Source organism: Candida tropicalis, assembly GCF_000006335.3.
Source record: "Candida tropicalis MYA-3404 genomic scaffold supercont3.3, whole genome shotgun sequence".
Taxonomy (NCBI): Eukaryota; Fungi; Ascomycota; class Pichiomycetes; order Serinales; family Debaryomycetaceae; genus Candida; species Candida tropicalis.
The window spans coordinates 12,997-27,919 of record NW_003020055.1 but is presented as its reverse complement, the minus strand read 5'-3'; the positions used below and the strand labels follow the sequence as shown (position 1 = coordinate 27,919).

Genomic DNA, 14,923 nt, shown 5'->3' with positions numbered 1-14,923 from the left:
AAACTATTTACAGACAAGTTAATAAAACAATTATGCAGTTTCTGTTGAAGTTGGAGGAGTAACATCACCATCATCTGATTTAGGTTTTGGTTTACCTTTAAAAGCATCTTCACCTTGAAGATATTTATCAAAAGCATCATTTCTTTCTCTAAAAGGTCTTGGACCACACATTCTAATCATATCTTCTCTTGTTAAAACTTCTTTCTTAAATAATTCCTTAGCTACTTTATCAACTAAATCTAATTTTGAAGTTAATAATTCTTTACAATCTTGATAAGCTTCATCAATTAATCTCTTAACTTCTTTATCAATTAATCTAGCTGTAGTTTCGGAATAATTATGATGAACTTTAATACCATCACTATCACCACCTTGATCATAAACAATTTGTCCCAATGATGGAGACATACCTAATCTAAGAACCATATGTTGAGCCATCTTGGTTACTTTTTTGAAATCATCACTTGCTCCACTTGTTATAGTAGGACGAGTTATTTCTTCTGAAACTCTTCCTCCCAAAGCCATAATCATACGATGCTTAAATTGAATTTCTGATAAAAGATATTGATCACCTGGTAAATATTGTGCATAACCTAAAGCACCTTGAGATCTAGGAATAATAGAAACTTTAACTAAAGGATCAGCATATTCTAAAAACCATCCACAAACTGCATGACCTGCTTCATGATAAGCAACAGTTTTCTTTTCTTCGGGAGTTAATAATTTGGATTTCTTTTCTAACCCAGCAACAACTCTTTCAATGGCATGTTCAAAATGATGAATATCAACCAGTGGAGAATCTTCTCTAGCAGCAATTAATGCACCTTCATTAACACAGTTGGCAATGTCGGCACCAGCAAATCCTGGAGTTAATGCGGATAATCTACCAGCCAATTGATCTAAAGTTTCAGTTTTAAGTTGTTGATATTTAGCAAAATCAATATCTTTTTGTTTAACATCAATATCTTCCAAAGCTTGCAATTTAATTTTACTTAAATGAACTTTAAAAATTTGTTTACGACCTTCAACATCAGGAACATCAATAGAAATATGTCTATCAAATCTACCTGGTCTCAATAAAGCTTTATCCAAAATATCAGGTCTATTGGTACCGGCTAACACGACAACATGATCAGTCGTATCAAAACCATCCATTTCGACTAATAATTGATTCAAAGTATTTTCACGTTCATCATTTCCACCAATTTTACCATTACCTCTTTCTTTACCAATGGCATCAATTTCATCAACAAAAATAATTGATGGGGCCATTTCTCTAGCGGTTTTAAATAAATCACGAACTCTTGAAGCACCAACACCAACAAACATTTCTACAAATTCAGAACCAGAAACAGATAAAAATGGAACACCAGCTTCACCAGCAGTTGCTTTAGCTAATAAAGTTTTACCAGTACCTGGAGGACCAGATAAAATAGCACCTCTTGGGATTTTAGCACCCAATTTTTCATATTTTTGAGGATCTTGTAAAAATTTAACAAATTCCATAATTTCTTCTTTTGATTCATCACATCCTGCAACGTCTTTAAATTTAATTTTAACTTCATTTTCTTGATTAAATAATTTAGCCTTTGATTTACCAATTTTGAATAATCCATTTGGACCACCCATTCCCCCACCACCAGCTTGACCACCTGGCATTCTTCTCATGGTTAAGAAATATAATCCACCAATTAATAAAATAGTTGGTAAAATAGGTAAAACATAACTCATCCATGAACCTTTTTCTTCATAAACAATAGGTAATCTTTCACTAATTGGAATAGATAATCTTTCTTGAACTTTATTCATTTCATCCTCAAAATATTCTAAAGAACCAATAGTAAATAAAACAGTTGGTTTCCCATTACTATTGGTATGACTTAAACTTGACATTGCACCAGGAATTAATTCAGCTTCAACAATATGTTTATTAATAACAGTTAATTTAGTAACTAATCCTTTTTCAATATAATTAGTTATAAAATCTTGCATTGATAATTCATGACTTTCAGCATTATTGGTAGCTTTAGTAAATAAATATAATGTAACAACTGCAGAACCAAATAAAACAATATAATTCCCAATAGTTTTAAAATCAATTTTATAAATTTTTAAATTTTCTTCATCAAGATTTGGATATTTTTTATGTAATTTACGTTTAATTTCTTCTTTTTCTTCCTTATCTTTCTCTTCTTGTGATTTTTCAGGTTTTTTATCTTTATTATCTTTTGTAGATTTGTTGAATAAAAAAGTGGACTGGTTGAATGATAATGGACGAAATGTGGAAAATGTTCGAATAGTTGTTGGTGATATACTTCGACGTGGAAGTATGGCTCTATTTAGAAACCTTATTGAACTAACCCTCAACATGTTTATGATGTGTATGGTGTATTGGTATTGTTGTTGTTGTTAAAGGGAAGAGTGATTAAATGTGGAATACTGTATGGGGTTTGAAATTAAATGGAATGAAATCTGTAATAATCCCCGTTGGTGGGTAATGAGAAATTTTTCTTTCCAGTTTTTTTTTTTTTTATTTTATTTTGCCATTCAACTGGCGGTCGTGTACACGGTGCCAAATTGTTCCAAATCAAAATGTAATATAACCTCCATCACCATTAGCAATGTTATCATTACAGAATCATCTATTAAAACTTAAACTAATAATTAATTATTTAATAAATATATTAAGAAAGAGGAAGAGAATAGAATGGATATATAGAAAACCAAATTGATTAATTAATAAGAAAGAAAAAAAAAATTAAAATAGACTAGAATAGAATAGAATAGAATAGAATTAAAAAAAAAACATCAGATATCTAATACATTAATCATCCTTTTTGAATACTTGATTCCAACAAGTTTCACAAATTTTTAAAAACTTCTTTTTATTATATTCTTCAGAACTTTCATCACCCTCTTCATTTTCATTGTCTTCATCATTACTTTTGGATTTATTCTTGTTGAATATTTTAAAATTAAATACATTGGATCCATTAATGGTTATACTTCCTGATACATCAGTATTTTCTTCGTCTTCAGTTTCATTAATTGTAAGAACTTGAGTAGTTGGTGCTTCATCATGTACTGAACTGCCGAAAAATTCTCGTTGTGCAGATAATGGCTGACTATTAAAAGGTGCAGCTTTATGTAAATCTCCACGAAACACATCAGTCACTGCATTTGCTTTTGGTTTATTCACTTGTTGTGGTTGTGGCTGGGGTTGTCCTTGTGCTTGTGGTAGTTGTTGCTGTTGATGATGCATTGGTGGTTGAACTATCACTTGAGGTTGTTGTGGTTGTGGTTGTGGTTGTTGATGTTGTATTTGGGTTCCTTGTAAAGTAGCTCTTCTTCCAAAATGAGTAGCGGTTGCTGTTAGTGGAATCATTCTAACTCTTGGGTTAACTTGTCTTAATTGACTTCTTGGTAATGGTACTGGCACTGGTTGTAATTGTTGAACTGGGTGATGTTGTAATGAAGGTGAATAATATTGTTGAATTGGTGTGGCAACATAATAATATTGTGGTTGTTGAATTGGAATAAGATTAGGTTGGGATTGTTGTTGTACTTGTGGGACAATTCTTGCGGCTCCAGGTATCATTCTTGGTCTTGGTCTATTTCTAATTGGAGCAGAATGAATAGAAGGACGTAAATTGCCCACATTTGTACTTGACGGAACACCTTCACCAATACTCAACGGTGGTGGAACATTCAGTCTTTTCAATTTCTTTACCCCTGATAATCTATTAAGATCAGAATCATCCGAGGCATAAACTGGTGATTTAGGTGGTAATCTTAAATTCGGTGGTGGCAATTGAGGTTGAGATGGTTGTATCACTGTGGTTGTTGTAGTGGATGTAGATGTAGTACTTGTTGTCGAAGCTTCTTGATTAGTATTGTTTGTTGTGGAACTTGATTGTTCATCAATATCATCCAGATCTTTACTATGTCTAGCAGCAATTAAATTCTTTTGTTGTTGTTGGATTTGTTTCAGGAGTTGAATGGTTGACTTCATAGCTTCATTGATTGAAGGTGGTAATCCAGGACTAACGATTCTTAAAGCAAGATCAGCATTATCATTTGCTCTTAGATTTAAAGATAATGGTCTATGACGTTTTGGAGGAGATGTAGTTGATGTAGAAGCAGGAGCAGACGCAGACGTAGATGCAGATGCAGTTGATCTTGGAGGTGAAGTAGAAGATGAGTTTTTACGTTTCAATGAAGTTGGTTTTTCTGAGGAAGCCGTTGTAGTATTAGTAGTAGTCTTCTCTGGTATTTTAGCTAATTCTGGTGGTGTAATTGAAGGAGATGCCCTTGCAGCAGTTTGAACTTCCACTTTACTCGACATGATTAGTTAATGAATGTGCTGGAATATCACTTGATACTAAATTAATTAACAATAAAAAAAAATAAAAGACTGAATCAAATAGATATAAATCAAAACTTGGAAATTGAAGATCAAAATATGACAGTGGAAACAAAAAAAAAATGAGGGCAAAGGGGGTAATAATTAAATTAAGATTGTCGGGTTTTTTTGATACTGTTTTATATAAAATTTGCTTTTCTTTTTTTTATTAAATAATCCCACCTTGTTACCTGTAATGTATCTGTTTTTTTGGAGGCAGATAAATGAATGAATGAATGAGTTTGTAATATTGAATTGTATTAATTGAAAATGTTGAAGTAAAACGTAAAATTTTTTTTTTTCTGTCTGTTTTTGGTTTTTGAATTGTCACAAAATAAAAAGGGGAAATCAAACGAGTAAAAATAAATAAACAAATAAATAAATTCGTGGTGTTTGATTGTGTACAATTCTTAACAAATATTAATGAAATACGTGTAAGAAAGAAAAAATGCTTCTAGTACGTCTTGTGGTTATCAGAAAATGTTTGAAATTTGTAGCAAATGGGATTTATAATTCAATTTATATTCTCCAGATGGTAAATGAACAAGTAGACAATAAAATAACAGCAGCTAAAACAAAACAAAAACTAAAACAAAAAAATGAAAATTGGGCAATAAACACCGTTAAAATTCCTTTATTTGATTATACTCTTTTGTGATAAATGTTATTATTGAGTTGTCTGTAGTTGGAAGTTTCTCTATTGATTTGAGGACTTGTTGTTTTGTTTTGCTTTTGTTTGTTTGATTGATTGATTGATTTCAGTTAGAAATTTTATGCTGGGTTCAAAAATAAATTTCTGTGAACCTTTCTGGAAACAAAACCAAAATATCTAAATGTAACTGCGGCTAAATTGTTGAGATTGGCCCTTTTAGAAAACACGAGTTGTTTAGACGTGTAATGAAAGAAAGAAAGAAAAAAGACACACACAAATGGCAGTGGTTGGATCAAGCGTCTATTGGTTAATACAAGCGAAATAGATGGTTGTCAAAAAAGAAAGTGTTGTAAGAAATGTGTTTGGTGATGTGGTTGTCAAATATTTATTGTTGCAGGTGGGTTGTAAGAAAAAAGAAGAAAAAACCCAAAGAAAAAAAAATTTTTGCTTCTTTTTTGAATTTGTTTCAGAATTCTTTATTTAGTAATAATTAAACAATTAAATATGAAACCCTTTAAAATAATACAACTATAATTCGTTGGATTGAATCCCGTTGGTTGTGTTTTAATTTAATATATAAAAAAAATCTTTTGATGACAGACAATAATAACAAGACGAGTTATTTTATTTGATATTTATATTGAGTGATTAACTGGGGTTGGTTAGGAGAGAATTTTAACCAGAAGAATGGATTTAGCCTTGGTTTGGCTTTAGGATTGGGATTTGGGATTGACTTTGGTTCGGATTTGGGATTTGGGATTGTTTAAAAATCAAAAATTCTCTCTTTTATTGTTGTACTGTAGATCCTTTTTCCTGTATTGGTTAGTTTCTTTGTCTTTCATTTCATTTCATTCATTCCCACTATCATTCATACATTCATTAAAAAACTTTGTTTTCGTTTAGTCGTGTAATTTTTATTTTTCTTTTGCTGTCTGGTTGCAATTTTAATTCACCAACAGATGATGACTCTGATTCATTTTTTTACAACCAATTGGCAACATCATTGGTGTTAAACTAACATCATCATCATCAACAACAATGATGAAACATAAATGAATGTATTTCAGACATGTTCATATTCACCTCCATTCCCTTCCGTCATTGGCTTCAAAATTCTCTTTCTATTTTATTTGTCGTTTCTTTTCTATTATATTCATTTTGTTTCTAAACAGAATGTTGAAACTAATTTAAAATTCTTTCAAATTTTTGAAATACAAGAAGGAAAACCAATTTAGACAAAGCCACAAAGTAAGAATCAACCTCCAAATTGAAATCTGGGTGTGTATATGTATGTTAGACCGACGGCATCATTACTTACTTGCTTAAACTCACAAAGAAGAGTATATGCACAATGAATAATCAACCCATTTTGCTAGTACTACTACTGTAGTTGTTATTGTACACATTATTCTATCCCAATTACACAGAGTTTATATGCATTCAATTTATAAATAAACTCGCCTCAATTATGTATCAAGAATTTTCATCGGATTTATATCCGATAAGAAAATATGGATTTCATTTGAAATTTTCAACAACAAGAAGAAGATCATCATCATCATCATCATCATGAAAAAATAGACATTCTTAGTTAGATGATCATTTTTAAAACAATAAAGATTAGTTTAGTTGTTGTAAATCATTGGTTGAACAATTATAGGATAATGAACAATAACCAAGATCTTCTTTCACTACTACCCCATACTGTTGTATAATCAACTATGATCAATAATGATAATAATAATAATAGTATATTGTTATTTATTTTATATATATATAATGTACAATCAAACAATCAAACAAAAAAAAGAAACACAATCACAATTTCAATTTCAATGATCGGATATATGACTTCTTCCTTTCTTTAGTTAACCTAAGCAGTGTATTTTTCCCAACCTTTTTGTCTCTTAAAGGCATTAAGGGTATAATATTTGGTAGTACAAGAGTAACCTCTCCAGGTGAAATCTTTGTTTGGATCACAGTTACAGTTTCTAGCAAGTCTGACATCTTTGTCAACTGGACAGTTAGTGAAAGGAACGTGGTAATAACCAACATCTTCAAAGAAATGAACTTGATCTCTTGGTAAGAACAAAGCAGCAGCAATAGAATGGACTGGAGCATCACCCCATCTTTCATAAAAGAACCCACCAGCTTTATCCAAATGTTCGAAATATTTTCTATAAGCATCACTTCTCCAGAAAGCCAAAGAACCAATTTCAAAATTGGACCAGAAATGACAACCATTGTAAGTTTCACCTTTATCGTCACTAACCCATTCCATCAAGTTGTTTTCAGCCAAATATTGTGGGTTTTTATCAATAAATTCTTTAGTGGTTTTCCACAAAGTTGGAATAGTTTCTTTATATTCTGGTAAAGAAATAGTGAAACCATAAGCCTTGTTGTTATCTTTCATCCATTTGAAAACATCATAATCAATATCACAGAACAATTTAATATCAGGTTCAACTCTCCAGTAGTAATCATAATCATTCAACAATTCTTGTCTCCAGAAGAAACCACTTTCGAATCTACACATATGTCTGTAACTTTCAGAATGACCATAAATAATCTTCTTTTCTCTCATTTGTTCACGAACCAAGGCAGCCTTTTCTTGATCAATCCATTCAGGATAAGACCAATGTTCTTTTGGAATCTTACCAAATTTAGCAGTACCAGAAACCAAACCACTGACGGTTTCTTTGAAATTGTCATCAAAATCAGCATCATTCAAGAAAACCCAATCATAATGGAACTTCTTGTTGAATCTATCTTCAACGTGTCTAATTGATTCAGCTAAAGAATATAAATCAGAGTTTCTAGCCAATGTAACAAAAGTAGCTTTAATCTTATCTTTGGTAGTGTAATCTTCTGGAATATCCTTTTGTGGGATAGCTTCAGGTTGTTGACCTTCAACTTGTCTGTATTTTTGTAAAGGACCTCTAGCTTTACCAGTTGGAACATCAACACCCTTGTTAGCAGCGGCTGCTGGTTGCTTAACTTGGGCTACTGGAGCGGAATCTGCTGATGATGAACCAGAAGATTGATAACTTGGTGGTTGGAAGGATGAACCTCTAGTCAAGATATAACCACAACCAATTAATACAAGTGCAAAAATCCCAAATCTAATGAGACGGGCATTAGATCTAGTAGAAGCCATGATTTTAAATAAACTTAATTTAAAATTATGAAGTTATTACTAGAAGGAAAGAGGAGGAAAAGTAAAAGTAAAAGTAAAAGCAAAAAAAAAATAAAAAAATGTGAAAATTTATTTGTGGTTGTTGATAATGAACAATTTTTCTCTCTTTTCTTTCCTTTTCCTTATTACGTGTTAAACAAATATGTGGGTGTGTACTTTGGCTAAATTTCTAGAAATAAAAGGCGCGCGTTGTAAATTATTTTTTTTTTCTTAGTCGTGCAGAAAAGTTTCTTTTTTCATTGTCTTACTATGGTTCTTACAGTTTGTGTAACGTGTTGTCGTGTACGGTGTTCAACTTTACCAGGCTAAATCTCATCATCATCATCTTCTTCTTCATCTTCAACAGAATCTCCCATTTATTAAATTACCGTTTAAGGTTAATATTTTTGCAAATGTACTTACAGAACAGGAATGAATACTTACATTACATTACATGAATAAAACCATTATTATAATTGACTTATTCATATTGGTTCTTTTTTTTTTTGTCATACGCGTATAGCCATACACGTGTAAGTTGAAAGAAGTGAACTATTTATACGATGACCATGATCTTTTATAAAGAGACAACTGATACCTCTCTCTTCCTCCGCCATGGATCTGTGATATCTTAGAGCCGATATTTGCATGTTCGATATAAGACTATTGCTCTTTTTTTTTTTAGTTCATGTCCCACAAAGATATCGTACTTTCTAGTATGCAATGAAGAAAAGGAAAGTTTTAAACTAGTAAATGAATTTCATATATATTCCAAGAGAAATTATACAAGAATATGGTTCTGTTCTATAAATATCCCTTAATAATTATGTGAGATCCCTTTATTGGTTTGTAGTTATAATACTCCCCCCCTTCGTGGTTTCTTCCATTTCTTATATGCAGTAATCTGTTTGTGAATCTTTAAGTGTAATTGCACCACATATTAAGCGGCTTTTTTCTTCTTGTTCCCACGACCATATTTAACGATATCTCCATTATCATCAACTTATAACCAAGTTATCTTTTACAAAAAGAAGGGTCAAGGAATCAAATCATAGTAAGAAAAATTCCTTTTTCTTCTTGTTGTTGTTGTAATATTGCATGTCAGGTATATGTATAATCTATTATTACTGATAAGGATTAAATTAAATACTCTCTCCCTGAAATTACAAAGACTTTGTTCTTTATTTCATGAATTGTTATACACGTGATGCAACATTTTTGTAAATTGAACAATTAAGGTTTATATTAGTAAAGTTGTACATGCATCAAACACCAATCTAGAATTTGATCAAAGAAAACCCGAAAATATACAACAATGTTTCTTATCAATGTCTGTAACCTCTAGAGTGTTATAATCAAACGATTAATGAATTTGAAAAGTTAATTCAATCCGAGAACAAACCAAACTCGAGCCACATCGAACATTAATAACAATAGTCAAAAACGTAGACAAAGTTTAAGAGTAGTTTTCTTGTTGTTGTTGTTCTTCTTCTTCTTCTTCTCCACATTATTGTTTTAGAATTCTCAATTGACCTTCCTTCCTTTTTGCAATTATAAATTTATAATTCCACTAAGAAAAGAAGCCCTCGCCGTAGAATTGGGCCCAACGTCGTGGGAGATTAAGTCCCACGACCAAACTGAGAAAAAAAAAGGGGGGAGGATAAGACAACCGGAAAACGGAGAACGGAGAATTTCCGACAATTGTTCCATAAGTTATAAAGTCGATACTCCCCCACTTTTCACCATACCAACAAACAATTAACATAAAAAAAAAGACTATATAAACCCTGGATTAATTCCACTTCCTAATTTCTATCTTGTCTCAATTGAACTAACCAATTAACCAACCAACTAACGATGGCTTCAATTGATATTGATAAGTTAATCAATGAATTAACATTGGATGAAAAAATCAGTTTATTAGCAGGTAAAGATTTTTGGCATACTTTCCCAATACCTTCAAAATCTATTCCAAGTTTAAGATTTTCAGATGGTCCTAATGGTATTAGAGGTACAAAATTTTTTGATTCTGTACCATCTGGATGTTTCCCATGTGGAACTGGATTATCATCAACATTTGATAAAGATTTATTAATTAAAGCAGGTGAATTAATGGCAATTGAAGCTAAACATAAAGGAAGTCATGTTATTTTAGGACCAACTATGAATATTCAAAGAGGTCCTTTAGGTGGTAGAGGTTTTGAATCTTTTAGTGAAGATCCTTATTTAACTGGTAAATCAGCAAGTTTTATTGTTCAAGGTATTGAATCATTAGGTATTGGATCAACTCCAAAACATTTTATTTGTAATGATTTAGAAAATGAAAGAAATTCAAGTGATTCAATTTTAACTCCTAGAGCATTTAGAGAAATTTATTTGGAACCTTTTAGAATTTTATTTAAAGATATAAGTCCTTCTTGTTTAATGACTTCTTATAATAAAGTAAATGGTGTTCATATGTCTCAAAATAAAGAAATTTTAGAAGGAATTGTTAGAAATGAATGGGGATGGAAAGATGGTTTAATTATGAGTGATTGGTTTGGTACTTTTACCAGTAAAGAAGCCTTGGAAGCAGGTCTAGATTTAGAAATGCCAGGTCCTGCTGTATTTAGAAGAAATGATGAAATTGGTCATATGATTAAAACTAAAGAATTGAATATTAAAGTATTGAATGAAAGAGTTCGAAATGTTTTAACTTTAATTAAAAAATTAAGTGAAAGTTCAGGTGTTCCTGAAAATGCTCCTGAAGATACTGATAATAATACTCCAGAAACTAGAAAATTATTACGTAAATTAGCGCAAGATTCAATTGTATTGTTGAAAAATGAAGATAATTTATTACCTTTGCAAAAAGATGATTCAATTGCTGTTATTGGACCAAATGCTAAAGCTGCAGTTTATTGCGGTGGTGGTTCAGCCTCATTACGTGCTTATTATACAACTAATCCATTTGATTCAATATGTGAAAAATTATCTTCAACTCCAAAATATACCGTTGGTTGTCATAATCATAAATTTTTACCAGGATTGGGTGAACAAGTTATTAATCCAAGAACCGGTAAAAAAGGTTATTCAATGAAGTTTTATAAAGAACCTAAAGGAACTGATAATAGAACACTTATTGATGATCATGATCTTGATTTGAGTAATTTTCATTTAGTTGATTATTATAATGATAAAGCAAAAGATGGTTTATATTATATTGATTTTGAATGTGAATTTACTCCTGATGAAACTGCTGAATATTTATTTGGATTGACTGTTGTTGGAACTGCACAGTTATTTATTGATGGTAAACTTGTAGTTGATAATAAAACTAAACAAACTAAAGGTGAATCATTTTTCAATTGTGGTACTATTGAAGAACAAGGATCTATGAAATTAATCAAGGATAAAACTTATAAAATTACTATTGAATTTGGTTCAGCTCCAACTTATACATTAGGTAATAAAGGTGCAGAATATTTTGGAGGTGGTATTAATCTTGGTATGATTAAAGTTATTGATGCTCAAAAAGAACTTGAACATGCTATAGAATTGGCTAAATCAGTTGATAAGGTTGTATTATGTGTTGGATTAAATGGTGAATGGGAAGCTGAATCATATGATCGTGAACATATGAAATTAGAAGGATTACAAGAAGAATTAATCACTAGTATAATTAAAGCAAATCCAAATACAATTATTGTTAATCAATCAGGTACACCAGTTGAATTCCCACAATTGGAAAATTATAAAAGTTTGATTCATTGTTGGTATGGGGGTAATGAAGCTGGTAATGCTATAGCTGATGTTTTATTTGGTGATGTCAATCCAAATGGGAAATTATCTTTAACTTTCCCAATTAGAGGTATTGATAATCCAACATATTTGAATTTTAAAACTGAAAGAGGTAGAGTATTGTATGGGGAAGATATATTTGTTGGTTATAGATATTATGAAAAGTTACAAAGAAAAGTTGCTTTCCCATTTGGTTTTGGTTTAAGTTATACTAAATTTGAAATGAAAAATTTACAAGTCGATGTTGTTGATAATGGTGACAATGTCAAGGTATCTGTTGAAGTGGCTAACATTGGTGATGTTGCTGGTTCAGAAGTTGTTCAAGTTTATGTTAGTAAATTAGAAACTGATGTCATTAGACCAGTTAAAGAATTGAAAGGTTTTGATAAAGTTGAATTAACACCAGGAGAATCCAAAACAGTTGAAATTGTTTTACCTATTAAATATTCAGTTGCTTTCTTTGATGAATATGCTGAAGAATGGTCTGTTCAATCAGGTGAATATCAAATCCTTGTTGGTAATTCAAGTGATAATACACCATTGATTGGTTCATTCAAAGTTGACAAGGATTACTTCTGGACTGGTTTGTAGTAGTAGTAATAATAATAATATACAAATGTTTGTTATTTCTTTCTATAATCAAAAAATAAAACTATACAAAATATTGTTTGATGGAGGATGTCTATTGATAATCAACCCATTCTTTAGGTTTTTCTAAACCCATTTTTTCATAATATTTCTTACCACAAGAATAACCTCTGAAAGTGAAATCTTTATCAGGATTACAATGACATTTATGGTCATATCTGAATTGAGAATTTAAAGGACATTGAGTATAAACACCATGTCTATAACCAACATCTTCAAAATAATGGATTTTATCTTTAGGTAAGAATAAACTAGCAGCAATGGAATGAATTGGAGCATCACCCCAACGTTCATAAAAGAAACCACCAGTTTTATCTAAATATTCAAAATATTTAGTATAAGCTTCACCTCTCCAAAAATTCAAATTAGCAATTTCGAAATTTGACCAGAAATGACATAAATTATAAGTTTCACCATTATCATCACTGATAAAATCCATGAAATTATCTTTAGCAATATATTGAGGATTTTCTTTAATGAATTTTTTAGTATGATCCCATAAAGTTTCAATAGTTTTTCTAAATTCATGAATTGAAATAGTGAAACCATAAACTTTATTATTATCTTCCATGTATTTGAATAAATCATAATCTAAATCACAATGAATATCAATACCTGGTTCAACTCTCCAATACCAATCATATTCATCTAATAATTCATTTCTCCAAAAGAATCCACTTTCAAATCGACACATATGTCTATAACTTTCAGAATCACCATAAATAATTTTAGCTAATTTCATATTCTTTCTAGTTTCTTCAGCTTTTTTCAAATCAATAAAATCAGGATATGACCAATGTTCAGTTGGAATCTTACCATATTTTGTTTTACCAGAAACTATAGAACTTGTTAAATCTTTAAATTCTTGAGTAAATTCTTTATCATTTAAGAAAACCCAATCATAATTGAATTTTCTATTAAATCTATCTTCAACTGTACGAATAGATTTAATTAAATCGTACAATTCTTCATTTCTTGCTAATGTAACAAATGTAGCTTTTATTCTTTTTGGTTTTTCTTCAGGAGTTGATTCCTTTGGTTTAACGGCCTTGGATGTTGATTCTTGTTCAACTTCAGCTTTGACTTCTTCATTTTTTTGATCTTTTTGTTCAGGTTCAGTTTTCAATTCTTCTGGTACTTTAACATTTTCAACTTGTGGTGGCTGAGCTTGTGATGGTTGCTGTTGCTGTTGTTGTTGTTGTTGAGTAGGAAGTGATGAAGTAATAGTAGTACTATGATGAGTTAATACATAAATAGTGACAACAGTCAATAATACAGCCAAATATTTAAGATATGGCAGTCTTGAACTAAGCATCATCTTTGATTATAAATTATATGTTGTCCTTGTCCTTGTCCTTGTCCTTGTCGTTGATGATGGTGAGAAAGATAAGATCTAATGTTGTGGTTGGAATAAGATTTTAAAGTTTTAAGATTTCCACCTCTGTTTCCAATTAGTTGAAATAATAAATACAAAAATGTGTTGATAATCCAGATCTTCTTCCTTTACTTCACCAGTATTTTTTTTATCCCAACAAATGATAGTTGTTGATACTTGATAATGATGTTGGTGTTCTTTTTGCTATTTTTATATAATTTCACAATTTTCTTCCAAAAATTGAAAAAAAAAAAAAAAAAGAAAAAAGAAATTCACCCTTTTGTGTGATTATGTAAGCACGACTAACTAAGTATCTTTTTTTTTTTGACTAGACCACCGGAATTTCTTTTCTTGTTTTCACTGAAATGAGCTTGCTGTGCTATCAATTGAGTGGTGAACACCTTGTAACGGAATATGGTCGACGTTGTTGGTTGTTTGATTCAATTGGTTTCATTGGTTATCTCTCTCTCTGTGAGTGTTTCATTGGTGGTATGTGATGGGCTTAGTAGGCGTGCGGATGGTGGTAGTGGTGGTGGTGGTGGGCGTGTCCGTGTTTACAAAACTGATTTTGTGGGTAATTGTGCATTTGTACACTACTACGGAAATATTTATTATTTTACAATTATACAAAACCCACCTTGGGGAAGATAGAGAGAGGAATAAAAGAATAGAATAGACTACAGCGTACACAATGAACAATAATGATGATTATTATTATAATTATTACTATTGTATGGAGTGTTGGTGGAGAAAATTATAATACAATCATATCTTGAGAGGGAAACTGTTCATCGTATCGCATGTGTGTAGAGAAAGTGTCATATCCCTTTCCACCTGGTTGAAACTTGAAGCAAGGGAGAAAATCACGGAAGAAAAACCGGCATTCGGTGA

The 14,923-nt window shown here is 31.0% G+C and overlaps 5 protein-coding genes across 5 annotated transcripts; 1 reads left to right on the top strand and 4 right to left on the bottom strand. All coding sequences in view use genetic code 12, as the record gives it.

Annotated features, from left to right (window-relative positions):
• Positions 1-30: 30 nt before the first annotated feature.
• On the bottom strand, positions 31-2,370 carry AFG3 (AAA family ATPase; the record flags this gene model as incomplete). Its single annotated transcript, XM_002547792.1, has 1 exon — positions 31-2,370. One exon carries the CDS (start codon positions 2,368-2,370, stop codon positions 31-33), a length of 2,340 nt encoding a protein of 779 aa, XP_002547838.1.
• A 454-nt stretch (positions 2,371-2,824) lies between these two features.
• CTRG_02134 (uncharacterized protein) lies at positions 2,825-4,345 on the bottom strand (the record flags this gene model as incomplete). Its single annotated transcript, XM_002547791.1, has 1 exon — positions 2,825-4,345. The coding sequence occupies one exon, from the start codon at positions 4,343-4,345 to the stop codon at positions 2,825-2,827; it is 1,521 nt and encodes a 506-aa protein (XP_002547837.1).
• A 2,582-nt stretch (positions 4,346-6,927) lies between these two features.
• MNT1 (alpha-1,2-mannosyltransferase KTR1) lies at positions 6,928-8,211 on the bottom strand (the record flags this gene model as incomplete). The annotated part of the gene is made up of 1 exon (XM_002547790.1): positions 6,928-8,211. The coding sequence occupies one exon, from the start codon at positions 8,209-8,211 to the stop codon at positions 6,928-6,930; it is 1,284 nt and encodes a 427-aa protein (XP_002547836.1).
• A 1,875-nt stretch (positions 8,212-10,086) lies between these two features.
• On the top strand, positions 10,087-12,600 carry CTRG_02132 (uncharacterized protein; the record flags this gene model as incomplete). Its single annotated transcript, XM_002547789.1, has 1 exon — positions 10,087-12,600. One exon carries the CDS (start codon positions 10,087-10,089, stop codon positions 12,598-12,600), a length of 2,514 nt encoding a protein of 837 aa, XP_002547835.1.
• Positions 12,601-12,691: 91 nt separating this feature from the next.
• Positions 12,692-13,975, bottom strand: MNT2 (alpha-1,2-mannosyltransferase KRE2; the record flags this gene model as incomplete). The annotated part of the gene is made up of 1 exon (XM_002547788.1): positions 12,692-13,975. The coding sequence occupies one exon, from the start codon at positions 13,973-13,975 to the stop codon at positions 12,692-12,694; it is 1,284 nt and encodes a 427-aa protein (XP_002547834.1).
• Between the last annotated feature and the right edge of the window lie 948 nt (positions 13,976-14,923).